The sequence below is a fragment of the Drosophila sulfurigaster genome, chromosome 2R, assembly GCF_023558435.1.
Source record: "Drosophila sulfurigaster albostrigata strain 15112-1811.04 chromosome 2R, ASM2355843v2, whole genome shotgun sequence".
In the NCBI taxonomy this organism is placed as follows: domain Eukaryota; kingdom Metazoa; phylum Arthropoda; class Insecta; order Diptera; family Drosophilidae; genus Drosophila; species Drosophila sulfurigaster.
Window position 1 is genome coordinate 32,728,043 of NC_084882.1, and position 21,270 is coordinate 32,749,312.

Consider the following 21,270-nt stretch of genomic DNA (forward strand, 5'->3'; position numbering starts at 1 on the left):
TGCCTTAATAACCATGTTATTAAGTTAAGTATACGAGCTGTTGGCTTCTAAAGCAATTCATTTGCCTTTTAGGCAAGTTTTTGGACTTATCTGCAACTGGCGCAGTAAACGTGCGGGTTAGAGCAGTTAATTATCTTTCATATCAAAGCATAACAATAGCATTGACCTCCTGTTTAAACTTGAGTACCCATAGCCAATGCGTTGGATGTTCCTGCTACACGCCTCATTCCTCATGCCTCATGCCTCATGCCCCATGCATCTTGCCACTCGCCACAGAGCGGCGGCGTGTGCAACGCTTATTGTACAACATGCACTCGGCGCTGTCATAATTAACATCTAAGCAGCGATAAATGCAATTAGCGCTCTGCCAGCAGTCATTGACGTTGTCCCAGACCCAACCCAGCAGCAGCCGCCACCTCGACTCGATTGTACTTTCATTGTGGGTTCATTGTCGGAATAGAGACAGCAGACAGAGAAAGAGAGAGAAAGAAAGACAGAGAGATGCGATCTCTGATGCTGGGCTGCAGCGCAGCCAACGCCCTGCACCTCAGTGTCAAATGTTAAGGCATTGAGTCAAAATTTTATTGCACTTTCAACACAAAATACATTTTTGTTGCCCCGTTGCGCAGTGCGCGAGGCGCGTATCTCAAAGATACACAGATACACAAAGCAAAAAGGCAAAGCAAACATCGCAACTCAACACGAAAGAAAAACAAGCTAGAAAATAAACAGTCTTGAATGCTAAACGGATGTGTTAGAAAAGTGCGCCGCGGTTTCAAATTTGTTGTTTAAAAATATCAAAAAGACTGCAACGAAACTCTTGCATCTGCATCGACATCAAAATAACACAGAAAAAGAATATACAAATGGGGAAAATGTAGCTGCATCTGCTGCTGCAATTGCTGATCAAATAACATTTAAATGTTTTGCTAGAAATTGAGATATCGTATGATAAAACATTCATTAGAATGTACTAGAAAGTGCTTCTATAAACTATGTAAGTTTAAATGAATAAACCAAATAACATTTTTGTAATAAACTGTTCCGAAAATTGAAGTTAAATTCCTTTAACAGTTGAATAAGTTTATTAAAGAACATAATAACATAGTTTTTCCCAAACCTATTTAAGTTAATCCATCTAAAGTTTCAGCTTACTTTTCAGTTCCAATTTTAGTCAAAAATTGTATACCTTTAAGTAAAATTTCAGATTGATTAACTAAATCAATTTAAGCCCTAGAAAATTATTGAATTTATAAATTTATTATAATAAATTAAAGTACAAAGACAAGTTAAATTTTTGGAACAGTTGAATAAGTTTTCGAATAAAAATAAAATAAATAAGTTATCCCGTACTTATCGAATTTATTTTTTGTCAATTTAATGTAGTTTACAGCTTTGATTTCAGTTAAAATGCTATTGATTTTCATAACTTAAAATTAAAACGAACTGCCTAAGCAATTTTCTAGCTAAAAACTGGGAAATTAGTCATAATAGTTCCTCATAAGTTTTTGATTAAAAATATAATAATGCTAATACAATTGACTTATTTGCATTTTAACTTACAGCTTTAATTTCAGATAAAATTCATTAACCAAAGCATTTTCTGCCTAACTTATGTCACTTTAAAGTTAAGGAAATTATTGTTCAAAGTCAAGTAAAATCTTTAGAACAGTTCAATAAGTTTTTGAATAAAACTGAAATGAAAGTTATGAAGAAACTGTTGAACTTATTCCCTGTAAAGTTTTAGCTAACTTTATTGCTTTAATAATGCTTCAAGGGAACTGCGAAGACAGAATTGCTCCAGTTGTGCAATCATTTTAATTAAAACTTATCAGCTCCTTCATAAGTAGTTCTACTTAGTTGATGTGCTGATTTTAGTTTGTTTTCGCTCAGTGCATTTGCTGGCTGGGAAAGTGCGCACTTGGTGATTTACTTGAGGCGACCCCAAAAAAAGGCGACAAGACGCGACACAGCTCGAGGTGCATAAATCGCCATTTTCACGCATCTATCCAGGCAGTCAGGCAGCCAGGCAGCCAGCTGGTGCTTTGATGTCTTCATGTCTTCAGCAGGTCTATGGCATATGGTATGTATAAGTGTGTGAGTGTGGGGTGTGAACGGGACATACTTCGGGTTATACTACTGCAGCTGAGTTGAGCAATGGCTCAACGACCGTGCGTGAAAAGCGGCTATTAAAAAAATGTTTGTCTCTGGCAAAGGCAATGCGCCTATTTTTAGTGCATTGGCTTTGCCAAGCTTTGGGCTGCTTTGGCCATGAAGTGAGTATCTATGTCTTCATACATACGTGTATGTGTGTGTATCTGCATATGCACTTGTAGCACAGGTGAAAGTATTTAATTATGCGGACTACCTGCATGACAAATCTCTTGGTGTTGGTCAGCGCAAATGTTGTTGATGAATTGCGCACAACAAAAACAACCTTGAAAAATGTCACGTTGCATTTGAAAAATGCGCTTTAATGAGCCACAGCAACATCAAATGCTTGCTCATGCCTAGGCATAAAAGGCTGGAAATACATGAGACCGGAAAGCGATAGACCAAATTGGTATTGTCGTCAGTTCAATGGAAAACAAAAAACAGCAAGGCGAACTGCCAGCTGCCTTGTGGCAGCGACGACGATAACAAAAGCAAAAACAGCAGAAAACCAAACAAACATTTATCGACAGCAAATGGCCCAAAAACAAACAAAAAACGAGAGAGTCTCGTAGTGTTTATTTGATATTGTATTTTGGCAAAATAAACGCAGACAGCAGCAGCAGATACAGCTACAGATTGCAACACTTCTAAAAATCACAGACTTTGCGTCGCGCTTTTCCGGCCAAGTGTGACTCTCAAAAGACAAATGGCAAACATATGTCGCTCCTTAAAAGCAAATTTCACTTTCAAATGCATTAGCAACTCCACATGAAGAGAATCTCAGTCTCTGATGTGATGTCTTGGACAGGTTTATGACTTGGCCAAGTGCGTAAGTCGACTGACTGCAAGCAAATATATATATGCGTATATATTTCTGTATTTGTGTCTGCGCATAATGAAAGTGAAACGTGCCTTTGGCAGACGTCGGCTGCGCTACATCGACTGTTGCATTTGGACGCCTCATTTAAGTTGCGCACATGCTGCAAATATTTGCCAAAGCAAAACAATAATTGTTCTTTAATTGAGATACGGATACACGCACACACACACACACAAACACACATATTGTCTCGTTTTTCCTTGGAATCGCTACGTGAAAGGCTCTGAAAAATCACTGGCAAACGGTGCGTATGAGTAATCTCGCCAAATATACTGACTAACTACAGCAATTACGTTGATAATTGCACATTAATATGATAATCATCAGGTTGACACCTCGTATGAGTAATATCGCTTCTTATTGTGAAATTTGTCAGCTGCCGTTTTGCAATAATTCTTAATAGAGTTGAGAGTTGGGAAAATCTTGATTCGATGTTAATAATAACAATAGTCAGAGACAATCAGTTGCGCATCGAAAGTAAATTGAAGCAACCCACCGCAATGCAATTTAAAGTGCAGCCAAATGAAAACCAAAAGTATTTTTATTCAATTTCTATTTATACATAATGTATTTTGTTGTTCGTTTGTTCGTTGTTGGCATTTGCAATGCTTGGGGGGCATATTTTTAAAACAGCAACAATTGCTGTGTGTTTGGCTGCTGCATAACAAAAATATGCTTGTAGTTTTTTTTTGTGTGTAAGACAATTTCATTTGCAGTTAAGTTAGCGGCAAATATTTGCACAATCCTCGGCCCACTGGCAACACACACACAACACACTCAACACACAGTGCAAACTGCAAATGCTGCTGCTGGTTTTAGTTTTTATTTCGGTTTCGGTTCTCTGGGCGCTAATTGAGTGAGCACACGCCAGTCAGTCAGTCAACTAGTCAGTGAGACAGTCAGTCAACTAGCCAGAGGAGAAATGAAAAACGCGACGAGGCCAGCAAAATACTTTACAATAGATGTAATGATATTGCACGAGTATCTATCTAGCTAGCTATCTATCTATGTGGGGCGTCTTGTGCAGTTCGTTTTCGGTTATGCCTGCTGCGGTTGTGGCATGCAGCAACAGCACATGCAACACACACTCCATAAACTACAAGGAAGTATCAGAGATAACAACAGCAGAAGGAATGCATAACGACTAAAAGATACACTAACTAAAACTCTCAAGTCTTCAGCAATTAATTCTAGCCATTGTTGATTGAGCTAGTAATTTAATGCTCGACTCGCTTGCTGCCTTCAATTAGGCATCAGTCTGCCTCTCAGTTTTGTGACCTGCACTATCTTTCGACTTCATCGCATTACAGCATGAAATTGTCATAAATTTAATCCGATAAATTATATTTCATTTAGCGTTTGACCAGCAGCATCATCATCATCAGTAACATCAACATTATTATTGCGCGTATGTTGTGTCCACTATTATTACTACTTTTATTATTATTATTGTTGCTAGTTGTTGCTGTCACTCAGCTGACAGAATATTTCACTTCAATGCGCACCACACACACTCATAAAATGTATTTTCCAACAGCATTTTTAGGTCACATTTTCAGATCGCGGTTAGTGAACTTTTCTGGTGGCACAATTCTAAATTATATCGCATGATTGACAGCGCGACTGACTGACTGACTGATTGATTGAAGTATTCGCATACATATTGTATATTGTATTGCTGAAATTTACATAAATGTCATGACATTTGCATACACAAATTTTCCCAGCTTCTCAAAATGAAGTTGCGTAATTTTGCTGTGCCAACAAAGTTATCGATAAATTTTTGTTGTCGCTTTCGCTTTCTTCTGGCGATTGGCACAATTTCGCTCTACGCTTTGGCATTTGCAATTTACGCAAGAATGTTGTGTCGCTGTTTTAGAATAGATTCCACATGTTACTCATACGACATGTTGCACCACATTTAGATTTAACGATTTAATGCCCACTCGCTGAGCCAGCCAGGTATATGCATGCATAAATCAAACTAAATATTATTTCCATACAAATTTGTCCGACTTTTGCTTAAATCGAAGGTTTTTATTTCTTTCGCTTGATTTATGGTTGTCGAATCTTAATTGCTTTGACTGGCAATCTAATATATGTTGTACTCTATTGTATATTTTGGTGGTATTAGTATAACATTATACCGAATATAGCATTATGTGTATTTAGGTATTTTTCGGTATATTTAATTTGTATATTTCAATTGCCTTGGTTGGCAATCTGGTATTTATTAAAATTTATGATATATTTTAGTATAATTAGTATATCGATATACCAAATATGGCATATAAATATGGTATATTAAAATACCTTTCCGGTATATTTAATTAAAATATTTTAATTGCTTGGGTTGGTAAAATGGTATATATTAAAGTCTATGGTATATTTTGGTGCTAGTATACTACTGATATGTCAATATACCGAAAATATCATTATGTGTATTTAAGTATTTTTCGGTATAATTGGTATATTTTAAATGCCTTGCTTGGCAATCTGGTATACATTACAGACTATTGTATATTTTGGTAGAAGTAGTATATCGATATACCAAATATGGCATTTGTAATTTTAAGTACTTTTCAGGTATATTTAATTAATATTTCAATTGCTTGAGTTGGTTATCTGGTATACATTGAATTCTATGGTATATTTTGGTAGAAGTAGTATATATTGTAGATATACCGAATCAAGCATTTGGTATATTTAAGTATTTTCGGTATATTTAGTTGCTACATTTTATCAAAAATACTGATTGAAATTAAGTAGCGTGTGTCGCTACACTCGACTGTAGCTATCTTACTTGTTAAAAATAGGTAGTTTAAAAATAAATCAATGACTGGAAGCAAATTGATTTTTTTCACTGCTTGAATTGATTATTAATTCTGCATTTGATGGCTGCAATGCCTTGTCTTGACTTTCAAAGTAACCTCAGCAACAGATTTGAACGTATTACTGTCACAATTGGCCAGGCTATCAAAGCTTGTTAACCCCAAACGACGACGACGACAGTGATTATGTCTTTCTCTCTTTCGCAAGCATTTATAATCCCCCACTTTTTAGGCGCACGTGCAGCGTCTTAAGTGTCTTAGCTCTCAGCTCAATGTTCACCTTGCCTGTGGCCAAAGTTTTGTTGTCTTGACTTTGCGTTTTTCTCCCTCTCTTGGTTTGTTTATAAACTGTTTATAATTGTCAAGTTTTTTGGCGCTTGCTCGACACTTTTTTGTTGTCTATTAAATTGTCAGCTACTTTGCCATGAAAGGCATTGCAAATGCGTAGGCGTGGCTCCATCTGCGCCCACAACACTCACAATTTACACACACAAACTCACACTTGAAACATTTTATAGAGTCATGTGTGTGCTTTCGATATTTGGGCATCGCGTGTGCAGATTTTGGATGCGTTGGCGTGTGCTGAACCATTTCTGGAGCGTTTTCTGATTCATTGGCCAGATTCCATGGCGCAGTTGTTGTTTTGTATTTGCTGTTGCTGTTGTTGTTGTAATTATTTGTGGCTGCTAACGTTTGCAGCTATTAGGCGCACGAGTTGGCCATGAACCACTGACGACTTATTTTTTTTTCCCCCTGATGTTGTTTATTTTTCTGCTTAACTCTAAATAATACTTTTGCTTAGCCACACAAAAAATTGCTAGTTGTACTCGTATGGTTTTTACAATAATTTAGCAAAAGGTAATAAGTAAAAGTGCAGTAGCGGTGGGTGGGCTACACAGTTAGTTACTCTGTAAGAATAGTTTGAGTATATTCAAAAAATATTCAGTAGAAATTTTTGACCGCATTTATAGGTCATTCTTAATACGTCAATCAATAAATTAGAGAAATATATTAAGTAAAAGTGCAATAGTGTAGGGTCTACTAGACAGGTAGTTACTCTGTACAAATATTTTAGGTATGTTCAACTAATGTTCAGCATACATTTTGAATAATCATTAACAGCATTATCTGGATTTATAGTTTGACTCAGTCATAAATTTCAAGTACTGGATTGTATTGCTTTTACAGCAACTTCGCAAAAGATACAAAGTAAAGCGAGTGTTATAGACAGACAGTTACTCTGTAACAATCTTTTGGCAATTGTTAACAAATATTTATAAGTAATTTTGATGGATCTTCAATGTTTCATCAGCATTATTTCCATTTACAGATCGTCTCAATCTCAATCATATAATTGACTGTTGATTTAAATTTACACAAAAGTGAAATAGTTGCGGGTAAGCTAGACATGCAGGTACCCTGTATAAATATTTGAGAAATGTGCAACAAATAATCAGTGAGTATTTATTTATACATTTTACAAAGTTAGATATCATATTGAATATGGTAAAACGAAAAACGGAAGCCAAAAGTGCTAATGACGAAACTTTTGACTCAATCAGTCAATGCAGTCGATCAGACTGCATCAGCATTACCGCCATTAAGCGATTGTCTCAATTTCAACATTGCCTACACTTCATTTAATGCAACTGACTGACGTCATATGGGTTGCAAGCAGCTCATTGCAGCAGAGCCAGTTAGTCGCCAGTTGGCTGCAATTTGAATTTGGAAGCTTCATTGGGTGCTGCACTGAGTCTCCGTCTCCGACTGCTGCCAATATCCGCTGGCAATGCATTCAAGCGGCAATAAGCAGCAGCCAGCAACAACAACAACAGCAACGAACACAAATGTGAGAAAGAACGGCACAATTGAGGTACGTGTAGCTGTGGATGATTTTCGCTTGGTTGCCTTTACCTGCCTCCCCTTCCCCTTCCCCACCCCACCTCACTCAACTCGCCTCTGCGTCAACTTCCGCCATGCGAAAGCTCAGCTCAACTAAAAAAAAAAAGAGAATAATAACTGTGCCATGTTGGGGTTAAGTGCAAACGTCATAAACGGAGCAGAGTCGTCGCTCCATTTCTCTCCCTTTCAGTGACTCGACGCTGCCCTTTAACTGTAAATAGCTGTTTGTATGTGTGTGTGTTTTTGTTTTTGTGTGTACATAGTTTAGTTACCTTTTTCTGCTCTTGTGGAAAGCAAAATAAAACCAAAAAATGATTCATGCGCAACCAGCAACCAGAAACAACAACAACCACAACAAAAACTTGTTTACTCAAAGCAACCTTCTCTTTGAGAGCTCTCTAGCGGTAGCTTCTAAAAATGCATTTCCAATTATCCGCTGCAAATATAATGCTGCCCACAATTCGCATTGTCCACGCCCCGTTTATTAAGTCAATTGCCTCTTCGACTACTTTCCAATTGATAATCGAAACTCAACTCGAACTCGAGTTCAACTGACCAGCAAAGCAATTTGGCCAAAAACAGACTCGACTGCTGGCCCTACATTTTAGCCTTATATGGTCTGCAATCGCTTCACAGCGCACAGCTGATGTTGTTTTTGTTGTTGGCCCCCAATTTAGTTGGTCAAGGTTTCTCTCTCTTTCACCCAAATATGGGAAACAAACGTCGCTCTTATCGCGCCCACGTTTTGCGATCCCTTTCAAAGCAGCCACAGCTGATAGCGCTACGTTTGTCTTTGATTATTAGTCTATTGATTAGCTTGCGACCTTATCAACGGTATTTATATATATATTCCAGAGGTGTGCAATATTCATAGAGTGCTGATTCAACAGAGCAGCCAGAGTTAAATATTATATTTGGAATTGGCGCCATAAAGCGCCCAGAATTAACTACAAATTACATTTGGCGATAAGCACAGCGACTTGTGATTACATTCCTCTTGAAGTAATGTTGTTATTGTTTTGTGTTTAATATGTTAATACATTAATACAGCTTGACACTCATTTTAACTGCAGTGAGAATTGTTCTTACATAAAAAGCAAATAAAACTGTTTTATATGGAAAATATAATATAAAATTTTATTACAGTCAGCGTTTTTCAATTGAAATGACGACTCAGTTCAATTCTCAGCAAATAATTATAATTAGCATAATGGGGGCATTAATACTAATCATAATTGCTAATCAATTTAATCACAATTAAAGCAATTATAATACCAATTATGCAAACGATTAGCTAATGGTTAAACTATTATAAAGCCAAGAATGAGTGAGCACATTAAAAATCTCATTTTGTTTACATTATCATAAATTCTGTTCAATATCCAAAATTATTTTTAAATTTTCTAGAAACTAGATTGTATACCTAAAATGCTTGTATATTCCCTGAAATTCTAATAAATTTAGCTGTCGTTAAATTTAAACAATTTTGAATTAAATAAAATATTCAATTTTTTTGCAATTTTGCCATCTTTAACTAAAACTTGAATACAAATGAAAATACTGTGATCCCTTATCGATTGAGAATTTTTATAGTTTTCAGTATTATTTCAGTATTCAGTATTATTACTATACTATTTATTACAGTATTTAGTATTAATCATCATTCTTAATTATTACTGTATTCAGTATTTGTATACTATTCAGTATTAGTACGGTAGTATGTTTACAGTATTAATTATCTCAACTCGTAAAATACTTGTAATATTTGCCAACCTATTGAATCAAAATAAAACAACTGGGTTCTTGATTAATTCAGTATTATTTCTGTATTCAGTATTATTAAAGTACTCCCTATTTTTGCAGTATACAGAATTTGTACAGAATTCATTATTATTTTTACTGAATCAAAATGAAACAGGGTTCAGTATCTTTGCTGTATTCAGTATTATTTCACTTTTCAGTATTATTACACTATTCAGTATTATTACAGTATTCAGTATAATTGCAAAACCCGTAAAATATTTGTAATATTTCAAAATAGAACAAATGGCCTGAATATTGATTGAGTAATATTATTGTACTTATTATTTTTTACCAGTATTCAGTAATTTTCCAATACTCAGTATTATTACAGAATTCATTTTTATTGTAGTATTCAGTATTTTCACAAAATTGAGTATTATTACCCTATCCAGTACTTCTACATTATTTAGTACTATTACAATGTTCAGTATTTTTGCAGTATTCATTACTCATATCTAAGCATGTAAGATATTTGTAATATTTGCCAACCTACTGAATGCAAATAGAACAACTGGCTTTAAGATTGATTCAGTATTATTACAGGGGCGTTAAACATAGAGCGAGAGTGAGAGAGAGAGAGAGGGAGCGAGAGAGACCCACTCATTGCAGGTGGGCAGTTAGCCATGGCTAAAACTGCACAGAAACTTGTAAATAGCATATATCTATAGTATATGCATATGTTAGCATGTTGCTTGGCCCCCAGCCCAGACAAGTTCCAATGTTTATATTCGTCATGTTGCACGTATAACGAGAGTTGTGGCTGCCTCTGGTGGCAATGACCTATGCGAGGCATTAAAAAAAAATCAACAAAGCTAGCTTGCTTTCTGGCCATAAATAGCCATCAAACATTTTGGCAGTTAACAATAACAACAACAACAGCGGCAGCAATTAGAGAAATGTGCTTTGTTGCTGGTTCAATAAACTTGCCTAAACTTGTGTGTGGTATTATGAAATTTTATAATTAAAATACGACTACCACTAAATGTATGTATGTGTGTGTGGATATAGTATATAATATATGGGCCTAGTACCAGAAATAGTTTTGAATAAAAACCGCGCGGAAAATTGTACAATTAATTGTGAATAAAAAGCGAAAAAAAAGCCACAGGAAATGTTAGAAAGCACAACGCAATAAAAGCAGCAAAACCAACAACAACAAAAACGCAGAATGCGCAGAAAAGGGGAGGAGGATAGATAAATAGTATTCGTCGAGATTTTGTGCAAATATCTCTTTGGATTTCACTGAGCATTCAACGCCGCGGCGCCAGAACCAAGAAGAACCAACCACACACACACACAAACACACTCAAAACCAGCCACAGTCACATGCAACAATCGCAAGCTGCGCCGCTTTTCACGCTAATATTAGCAGCAAACAACAGTGATAACTGCTAAGAAAAGCAAACAAGACAGCTAAAAACGAATAACAGATGCCCTACTTTAGTAAACAAATATCAACAATTACTTCATTGTAATTAAACAAGTTAATATTTGTAGATTACCATTAAGAAATAAATACAAGATACTTTTGTATCTTTTACTACAACATAGTTGAACAACTCAACTTTATTCAAAGTGTATTTGCGGAAAGAGAACTAAACAGCATTGCGTTGTTTTCACTTGAGGAAAGTTTTTGATTCAATTTCGCACATTTGCTTATTGAATTTGCGAGGCATAACATAAATAAATGTGCTTTCTGAAATTGAATTGAAAACTAAAACCGAAGGCTGTTTGCAACACTGCCACATTGCAACGGCAGCTGCGGCAAATAGGAATCAATTAAAATGTCATTAGATCGTCGATTAAAAATAGTATTTTGTTGGGGCCGTTTTCGATTTCAAGCAACATTTATATAGTATTTCTCATCGGCCGTATTATTGGCCCAATAAACTTTGCACCTCTCGCTCTCGATGCCTTGGCAATTGGCCAACTGCATTTGGCACTTTGTCTAATTAAAAACTCAACTGACAAAGTGATCGAAAAAGAGTTAGCCGCCTTTTTGTCATCCATTTTGGACACATAGATTGATAACGGCAACTGTCAGCAGACCGCAGTTGCAATCACTCAACTGTAGCTCAGGTCAAATGCTACGATTGAAATCGATACGAAACAAAAACAAAAAAAACAAAGGGTGCCTTCAATCAGCGTCATCGAAGCGACCTTGCCACAAAACTGTTCAGCTCTATGCACATATATCGATAACAGAATGCGAGAAACGAGAAATGCACAAACACATATCAATAAATCGAATTTCAGTTTGATATTTTGCTCTATGAACTCACCTTAAATTGCAAAATTGCTGGCCGACAACATTTGTGAGATAGTTAAAAAATGATAACCAATTGATTTGTTGGCAATAATTGATTTCGCTTTTTTTTTCTGATTTCCTTTTGCTAAAAAGATAAGAGAGTAGAAAAAATATAAATGCATTAATAACTTGTAGTCAGCATTAATTATCAACAATTTGTTAGTTATAACAACCATTAATAATACCTTACTTTATATACTATATTCTATCGCTCTCTCAAAGTTGCTATTGAATATATTTTCTATTTACGTATGCAGTTAGTCAAGGTCTCATTTAAGTGGGATATACGTCATCTTTTGCGATTTTCTCATACATATAATTAGGCAATGTGATTCACACTTGAGGCATAAACAATCTAATGATGATTCCCAACAGATTCCGGCTACCGTTCTTAGTGGGTGGCTGTCGAAATTGAAATTCAAATTGACATGGCAATTTTCTTTTTTTTTGAGTGCTATTTATATAGGCATAATAACGTTTCCGTAATGCCGTCAAACATTATTCGCAAAAGGTTCTTAAGCGGCTGTCAACACTTCAGAATTGAAAGTGTTCGTTTTTTGATTGGCCTTCGGTGGGAAATTACAAAACAATGCTCTATTTTGTTGACTACCGATCCAATCAAGAAATTGCCAAACGAAAAGAAAACAAACACTCAAACAACAATCGTCTCAGTTGGAAGATACAAATCTATTATGCCAATAAATCATGACAACGAAATGTTTGGTCAATAAATTTAAACTTGCCACAGAAGAAAGAGAAGAATCAAGGTCTGTGCTCTGCTCTTCTCTCCTCTCTAAGCTCGATTCGCGTGAGTTTTGTTTCCCTTCTGACAGTGCATTCATTTGCTATTTGAAAATATTATTCATAAGCACTTCGCACTGCACCTTTTGAGATACAAAAACACAAAACACCTTGACTTGCACAGCTAGTTGGGCCAAGCCGAGCCCAGAAGCTGTCGAAGCATAAAAACTTAATCATATTTACGACTAAAAGCCCAGGCAAGAGAATGACTGAATGAATCAGTGAGTGAGTGAATGAATGCGAGTGTCTACGCCTGGCTGATTTGCATGCCATGCTTGTTTGGCGGCAAAACGCGATACATTTTCATAACAAACTGGAAAACTTGGCTCAAATTAAAGGCCATGCTGAAAACACCGGGCGTTACAGGTAACGTGACCAAAGCAAAGCCAAGCAAAGTAGCTACCGTTGTTATAGATACCCGCTACCCATAGGGTAGAAGGGTATTATAACTTTGTGGCGGCAGGAAATATATGTAACAGGTAGAAGGAGGCATCTCCGACCCTATAAAGTATTTATATTCTTGATCTGCGTCAACAGCCGAGACGATATAGCCATGTCCGTCAGTCCGTCGTGTGTCTGTCCGTCCGTCCGTATGAAACACTGGATCTCAGAGACTATAAGAGATAGAGCTATAATTTTTTTTCGACAACATTTGTTATGTTTGCACGCAGATCAAGTTTGTTTCAAATTGTTGCCACGCCCACTTCCGCCCCCGCAATTTAAAAAAATCGAATAATAAGAGTAATTTTAAAGCTAGAGTTTTGGTATATACAATAATTACTATAGTAGTTATGTATGATTCCTGAAAATTTGGTTGCGATCAATATCAATACTATTGTATATCAATATACCAAATATACTATTTGACATATTTTTAGTATTTTCGGTATATTTTGAAAATAATACCGCAATATTTTGCCTTTACTAAAATGGGTAGCGGGTATCTCACAGTCGAGCACACTCGACTGTAACTTTCTTACTTGTTTTTTTTAGTTTTTCCATCACATAATACATAATACATATTTTCGTCAAGTGTTTGGGAAACAATTTCAATTTTTCTTTTTTTTTTGCAATGGGAAAATATGAAAAATATTTCCACACAACGAAAGACGACAACGACAACAATGGCCAACTACAAACAGCTGGAGGTCATGGCCATTAGCACTGTCAGCTTTTGCAACCTGTGGGCTTTTAATTAATAATGCTTGACCGCCCCCACGCCCCCTCTCTTTCTCCGGGGAACCAGAGGTGTGTCCAATTGGCTGGCAGGCTGTCCACGCTGCTGCAGACTTCAAAAGCGGCTAAAAATATGACATGGAAAATGGCCATTTTGCTGATGTAAGCCATTTGATAAAGTGTTTGCTGTGTGAAAGTGTTTGCTGCCGTTGATCATTGACGACGACGAGCCAAGCAGTCAATTGACGCCTTCACTTGTCCAATGTTATGGCGATAAAAATGCGATTAATAATTAATGAAAAGGCATACACAGACACACACACCAACAGCGTCACGTGAAAGGCATTGGGAAAAGAAATCGAATTTAGGCAGCGAAAAAGGCCTTCGAAAACTGAACTCGATGTAATGAGCAGCAAACTGCCAACGATAAGCAATTTTTTGCGGTTTCTTTTCATAGCAAAAGTGTAAAAAAAATAGAAATAGAAATAGAAGTAGAGAAAATGTAAAGAAAAGAAAGGAAACTTTAGACAAGTCATCGATGACGCGCCAGTAAGTTGGCCTTCGTGCTTATCCAATTTGTTTGGCTTTTTATTGTTAATAGAGAACTTTGATATTTAATTACACAAACATGCTCACACTTTAGAGCTCTCTTTTCAGTTCTCCAACCGATCAAGTTTCAGCAGCAGCAGCAAACAAACGCTTTATTTCATATGAAGCCACTCAATTGTCAAGTGTTTCCTTTATCAAGAAATTTATTACAGGACATTTTAAAGTTTAACAGTGTTTGTTAGACATCCCAATGCTGAACACCCCAGTGGGAAATTTAGATCGAAACATAGAAATTTACGGCAGGACATTCTTTAAATTTATTTCAACTATATATACTAAATAACTTAACTTTTGTTTATCTATATCTCAATGGTAATTATAAGTACCGAAAATGTAGTTGAACTAAATTTTGAAAAGAACTTTATTTTCATAATGCCAAATGCACCCCAGTGCTAAATTTAGATTGAAACTTAGCTCATTACCCAGAAATTCATTGCAGAACATTCTTTAAATTTATTTCAACTGAACATGAAAGATAACTTTATTTGCATAGCCCAATGCCAAACACCCCAGTGGTAATTATAGATTTAGAAAACAAAAACTTTGCAGAACATGGAATAAATTTCTGTTTGAAGAGCTATACAGAAATTTATTGCAGGACATTCTGAAAATGCAGTTGAACTAAATTTTGAAAAGAACTTTATTTGCATAATGCTAAACACCCCAATGCTAAACACCCCAGTGGTAATTATAGATCGCAATTAGCTAGACTGCTGTGCGTATTTATGACCTACTCTCTGCTAGTTTTCGGCCTAATCAACAAACGTGTTTAGCAACTCGTGTGCTGACCAATTAGCCAAGAGACCATTAATAGCTTTTCATGAAAAGGAAACCAGCATACAACAAAATCGTTAATTACAATTATGCCAAAATTTAATAAGCTTTCAATTATCTTATCAACGGCAAAACAAAACGAAATTCTGTTAAAGATGAAGCAAATTAAATGGGAAAACGCTTGACGCGTTGGGTGTTGAGCTGTTTGTGTCCTCGCCTTTCGCCTTGAGTGTGGCAAGTGGCAAGTAGCAAGTGTGGCAAGTGCTAGGAAAGCTACTTTTGCCACGTTGTCTGATGTTGTCTGTCAGCAGCCACAACAACAGCAACAGCAACTACAACTGCAACAACAACATCGCCAACTAATGTTGCAGAGTTCAAGCAACGACCGCGGCGACGTTTAAATGCAAATAAAACGAAGCGTGAGATACGATGTGCGACTCTGAAGTACACTTTTTTTTCTTTCACTTCGTTTTTTTTTACCATAGCTACGTTTTTTACTTAGTTATTGTTATCAGACGTGACGATGAGTTGTGTTGTCCTGAACTGTGCAGCAGCATGCATAATGCAGTTGCTTGTCTTGCTTCTCTTATATTTTTTATATATAGATATGTATATACATAGTTGCCACTCTCTTCTTCTGCCTGGTGCTGCAAGTTCATCAACCGAAGAAAAACGCCTCGGGCAATTAACTACAAGTTCATATACTAGACTCTTTTTTATTTGTTGATAATCTATCTGCGTCTTCTGATCTCAAGTGCCACATATTGAACTCTCTTCGCCAAGTCTCAAGTGCTTTAAACGCATCCTTGACTGCTGCATTGAAAAACTATCGAGATACAAAAGTATCTCCGCATCTGAGTTGACCTCATGATGTCATGCTTCCTCACTACAAAATTGCTCCAGTTTTTCTTTCATTGTCTTTGCCAAAAAATGGAAGACAATTCTCTTCACACTTCCGACAGCTCTGCATAAATCATAGAATGGTTTGACTGCAGTTTAGTCATTGGACTCAGGGTTTTCCTTCAGTTATTATCGCTAAGTTTTTTTTCCTTGAGTTACATACGATTATACACATATTTCTATTTCGTTTTTTGGTTTGTTTTTTCTTTTTCATTTTTTGCCCTGGATTCTCGCAGTCGTCGCACTCTTTCAGCGGCTCTTCTGCTGCTGTTTTTTACGCTAATGGCGCAGCCCGTGAATGACATTTATGTTTATGGTCTAGTTTCTTTCTTGTACACCTCGCCTCAGTGGGAGCAGAGAAGCAAACATTCATGTGTCCAATAAGGCAACGCTTACTATGTTCTCTCTATGCTACAGATGTTCAGATACGATGTGAAAATGCCATTTCACATTTATTTCTATGCACTTTATGAAGGCTAAAAGTGCGTTCAACTAAAATGCAAACGCAATTGTGATGGATAACTGTCAAAATGGTAACATTATGCAAGAAGTGGAAATGTGCCAATCAGAAAGGTTTGGTTTAGTCATTGAATAACTTCTGAGTTCTTCATATCAGACTTTTTCTACCTAAAATCAACATTTTTTGAATTTTACAAAAAAAAAACAACTCCTTAAACTTAACTTTTTATATTTTAAATTTCATAAAAACTAAATTCATATCCTAAACTTTTTAACTAAAGTATTATTTCCCTATAGTAAACTTTGATCAGATAATATTATGAAAGCTCCCCTAAGTGCTCTTATATATGTATGTATGATATAGCTACTAAATTAGTTTTCTCAGTCTCCTCATTTAAAAAATAAAACTAGAACTATAAAAGAACATTCATAAGAATAAATTTCAGGCCACAACAAAAAACGACAAAAAAAAATTAATAATAATAGAGTGTGTAAAGGTATTAATTTAATACGTAGGTATAATTTGTTGATAACTCACCTTTAAATAAAACTTGAATTTTACAACTGTTGAACTATTGAAATTGCTGTTTTTTGTTGTTGTTGGGGGAAGACAGTGGGAGAGAGAAAGACAGAGAATGATACGCGTTAAGCAACAGCAACAAATTAACAATAATAATAACAACCGCAGAAACAACAACAAAGACGACGACGACGTCGGATAAATAAATACGAAAGAAATGTTTGCGCAGAAAAGAAGAAAAAAAAGTGGAAACCGGTTGCAGTTTTTGTTTACAACGAACGAGGAGCAAATAGTTATTATAGAAGGGGAGCGAGATGCAGGGGGGAAGTTTGGCGAATGGAAATCAATAAAACAAACATAAAGAGCAGACACAGCGTTGTGAATAAACGGAGAGCAGACAGAAGTGACAGGCAACAGACAACGAATCCGACACACACACACACACAAGTTCATACTCACACACTTGCATACATCACACACACATACACATGGAAATGGAAAGCAGGCGCTTTAGTTTTGGGGCGGCGGCGTTTTTGGTATTTTTGTTGCTTGCTGCGCACAGCCGGCTGTGAAGAAGACGGGGCGAAAATGGGGGGCGAGAAAGGGGGCGAAACGACTACAACGTCGACGTCGTTTTTCGGTTAATTTAACAAATAGGCGAATAGATTGTGCGTGTGTGTGCGAATGCGTGCAAATCTGTGTGTGTGTGTGTGTGAGCAGGATGCGCGTGCAAAAAAAAAAGCAGCAGACGCCGACAGCTGAGCGGCAGTGCTCAAAATGAATCATCTGCTTTGCGCCTTTTGACGAAAGATATGAAAAGATAAAACAAAAAAAAAATGTTGCTGCAAAACACACGCACACAAAGGAACACACACCCACACACACACACGCAGTGAGCAGAGAACGAAAGAGAGAGAAGCGATTGTATTATTTTGAATTCCAGACACGCGGATATGTATAGTAAAATATTTATAATTCTTTATGCAGCCGCCGCATTCAGCGAGGAGAGCTTCTTATTTCACGGCGGCGACAAATTCTCCTCTGTCTGCTTTGCGGGCGGCAGCAGCATAGCAAACAGCACGCGTTGGTCTTTTTTTTCGATTCGTTTTCTTTTTTCATTTGCTGGGTTCTTTTCTTGGTTTGTTGGTTGGTTGGGTTTTGGTTGGTTGTTGGTCAACGGCGGCAGTCGCGACGCAGCAGCAGCAGCGTATTTCGTTTCACACACACACTAACACACATACACATAAATACACATATGTATATTGGGCAGAGACAACAGCAACAGCAGCGCGCTGCTTTTAGCTTTCAGCATTCAAATTTTTTGTAATTATATAACTGTGCATGTGCATTTTGATTTAGATCCCGTTACATATAAGAGCGCACTTCAGCTTTGCTTCACTTACACTTGTTTTGGTTCTAAAAACACACTGTCGTTTTTCAAATCGTCGCGTCTACCGTGCTCAATGGTTTTTTTTCGACTGCACTAGTGTTGGCGGCAGTGTGACCACGAAACGCGAACTCGAAAATGCGCAAAGCACGTTAGAAAAAATACCAAGCACATAAACTTGCAAATTTTATTTGCAAACAAAGCTAGCTGCAATCATAAATGAAAAACAAAATGCTAAACTTAACTGTTGCTTTAAATAACACGGAACATTACTCTAATCTAATGCCAAAATTCTGCTTAAAATTTATAGTGCTACTCAAATTGTAGCGCTGTTATTCTGTAATTGGAGAAGTCATGTTAAATAACATTATGTTAAAACATATGGGATTGTTGTTAAGCCAAAACGAACTAGTTCCATATACTCCAGCTAGCTCCAAACTCAATTTATTTGCCAGCGCGGAACCAGCGTGTATTGTTTGTTTGCAAAAAGTTAATTGAATTTTACTTTTAAAAATGGTAAATAGTATTTCATAAAACTATAGTCCTTAGTGTAAATTGTTTATACTTTTGCAGTTCTCATTGCTGCACAAAGAGGAAAACGCACACGACAACGCACTGTGGGCATGCGCCTGGGGACGCGACCCGGAGCCGGCAACAAATGCCGACGATGAAAACATTGATGAGCCGGCTGAGGAAAATCCCTTTGATTTCGACAAAAAAGGAGCCAAAACCCACGGATTTCATTGTCAGCGGCGGACTAGATGATCTGGTTAAGGTGTGGGATTTACGTGAGGATAACACACTCAAACTGCGTCATCAATTGAAGGGCCATGCTCTAGGTGTTGTCTCCGTGGCAGTCAGCTCCGATGGTCAAAGTAAGTTTGTCCAAGATAAAAAGCAGCCATAAATATATGTAATTTATTCTCTCGCAGCAATTGCCAGCAGCTCGCTGGACTCGAGCATGTTTCTGTGGGATGCCAAAACGGGCGAAAAAAAACACAAGCTGACGTTTGGTCCTGTGGATTTGTGGACTGTGGGCTTCTCGCCTTGCAACAAGTATGTGATCTCAGGCCTCAACGATGGCAAGATCTCCATGTACAGCGTGGAAACGGGCAAAGCAGAGCAGGTGCTGGACGCCCAGAATGGCAAATATACGTTGAGTATAGCATACGTGAGTAAAGCAAAGCAGAAGATTGCCTAAAAACGTTTTAAATTCTTTTTGAAATCCTTTACAGAGTCCTGATGGCAAGTATATTGCGAATGGCGCTATTGATGGGATCATTACCATCTTTGATGTGGTTGCTGGCAAAGTAGCACAAACTCTTGAAGGTCATGCGATGCCTGTTAGAAGTCTCTGCTTTTCGCCCAACTCACAAATGTTGCTCACGGGTTCGGACGACGGGCACATGAAGCTTTACGACGTGTAAGCTTAGCTTTAGAGCAACTTCGTTATCTTCTTGTATTCATATCATGCTTTTTAACAGTGCACATTCCGATGTGGTGGGCACGCTGTCTGGCCATGCCTCCTGGGTGCTTTGTGTGTCCTTTTCCGAGGATGGCAAACACTTTGCCAGCTCCTCCAGCGATCGCACCGTCAAAGTTTGGGATACAGCGGAACGAAAATGCTTGAATACCTTCAATGAACACACGGATCAAGTGTGGGGCGTTAAATATAGTCCAGGCAATGATAAAGTGATTTCTGTCTCGGAAGACAAGTCGCTGAATATTTACTATTGCCCACCCAATGCCATTGTGTGATCCATTGCAAGTTGTACAATAAATCATAGGTTTAACATTAACAACAATTATTATATCTTTTTGCTATCCTAATTATGGTTTGCTACTCTCGGCATCCTCTGGACTTGTTTTCCTCTCCAGCAGTTCCTGCTTGGCGCGCGTTAGCAACGTATCCTTGTACTTCTGATCCGGTATATAGACGCTGAAGGTCTTAAAATAGTACAATATATTCTCTGTAAGCAAAAATATATTGTATTTTTAACTGTCATCATTATATTTAAGTATTATTACCAAGATGATCCTGCTTTAATTTGTAATCGTTTGCAATTTTACTGGCCGTATACGTTTCGGGATCCAGCTGGTGATCGTTAATGAACTGCAGCGCCTGTCGCAGTGTGCAACGTCCGTGAGCCACACGTTCCGGCTCCAAATAACCGTATTCAAAGTCATCCGGAGTTGTGCGCTCCAAAGGCAGCGGTCGTTCCTGCTTGTCTTCGCTGGCTGCTGTTGCCGCTTGTCGTTTGATAACACGCTCAATCTGTAGATTGGTAAAACAACATTAATATCCTTATTGGTATTGTGGTATAGTGTTTAACCCACAAATTGATCCTCTGATGTTACATAAACATCTTTTAGTCGTGTGTTCAAGCCATCGTCCTTTATGTTTAGCTTGTCCACAAACTTGGGATCCACTGGGATAGTCAAAAATTGATAAACTTAGCAAATAATTATTTGAAAAACAGAAACAATCTCACATTCGAGAGTTCGCTCCATGTCCCGCAGATTGGATTCGTATTTGGGCGCCGGCATTGGTTTTTCACGTTCCAGCACACGATGCGCACGATTCTCCACATTGAAGCGATTGGCTTTGCGTGCCACCATCGACATAACTTTGCCCATGGCCAAGTTCTTTATTTTTAATTAATAATTTCTACAATAAAAGTGTGTTTATCTCTTGGGTGTTAAAATTGAAGCAGCTGAGAAGCGACTGCAATTTGTAAACATAACCAACAAAGCAGTGCTGCAAAG

At 37.2% G+C, this 21,270-nt stretch overlaps 3 protein-coding genes across 18 annotated transcripts in view; 1 reads left to right on the forward strand and 2 right to left on the reverse strand.

Moving 5' to 3' along the window:
• LOC133835813 (F-actin-monooxygenase Mical) overlaps positions 1 to 11,963 on the reverse strand; it is a 43,630-nt gene extending 31,667 nt beyond the window's left edge. For 15 of the 16 annotated variants that reach the window (XR_009893644.1, XR_009893643.1, XR_009893642.1 and 12 more), the window contains exon 1: positions 11,853 to 11,924. The gene's annotated coding sequence lies outside the window, so the exon portion shown is untranslated. Of the gene's footprint in view, positions 1 to 11,852 lie in introns of all 16 variants that reach the window. The other variant, XM_062265901.1, reaches the window with a different exon arrangement.
• A 5,172-nt stretch (positions 11,964 to 17,135) lies between these two features.
• On the reverse strand, positions 17,136 to 21,244 carry LOC133835821 (protein NDUFAF4 homolog). Its single transcript, XM_062265932.1, has 5 exons — positions 20,997 to 21,244; positions 20,842 to 20,933; positions 20,533 to 20,779; positions 18,521 to 20,474; positions 17,136 to 17,181 (listed from the first exon to the last, which is right to left on the reverse strand). The coding sequence occupies exons 1-4, from the start codon at positions 21,139 to 21,141 to the stop codon at positions 20,335 to 20,337; spliced, it is 624 nt and encodes a 207-aa protein (XP_062121916.1). The 5' UTR covers positions 21,142 to 21,244; the 3' UTR covers positions 17,136 to 17,181; positions 18,521 to 20,334.
• On the forward strand, positions 18,890 to 20,309 carry LOC133835819 (superkiller complex protein 8). Its single transcript, XM_062265930.1, is given in 6 exon segments — positions 18,890 to 19,020; positions 19,078 to 19,218; positions 19,220 to 19,379; positions 19,437 to 19,675; positions 19,740 to 19,927; positions 19,989 to 20,309. Coding segments are annotated over 6 exon segments (1,005 nt in total). The 5' UTR covers positions 18,890 to 19,017; the 3' UTR covers positions 20,263 to 20,309.
• Positions 21,245 to 21,270: the final 26 nt, after the last annotated feature.

Bases quoted from the DNA above. Each gene is read 5' to 3' on its own strand.
- LOC133835821 (XM_062265932.1), bottom strand. From the start codon at position 21,141: ATGGGCAAAGTTATGTCGATGGTGGCACGCAAAGCCAATCGCTTCAAT. The intron at 20,934-20,996 runs GTGAGATTGTTT...TGACTATCCCAG, and splicing joins CATGGAGCGAACTCTCGAAT to TGGATCCCAAGTTTGTGGAC. The intron at 20,780-20,841 runs GTGGGTTAAACA...ACCAATCTACAG, and splicing joins TAACATCAGAGGATCAATTT to ATTGAGCGTGTTATCAAACG.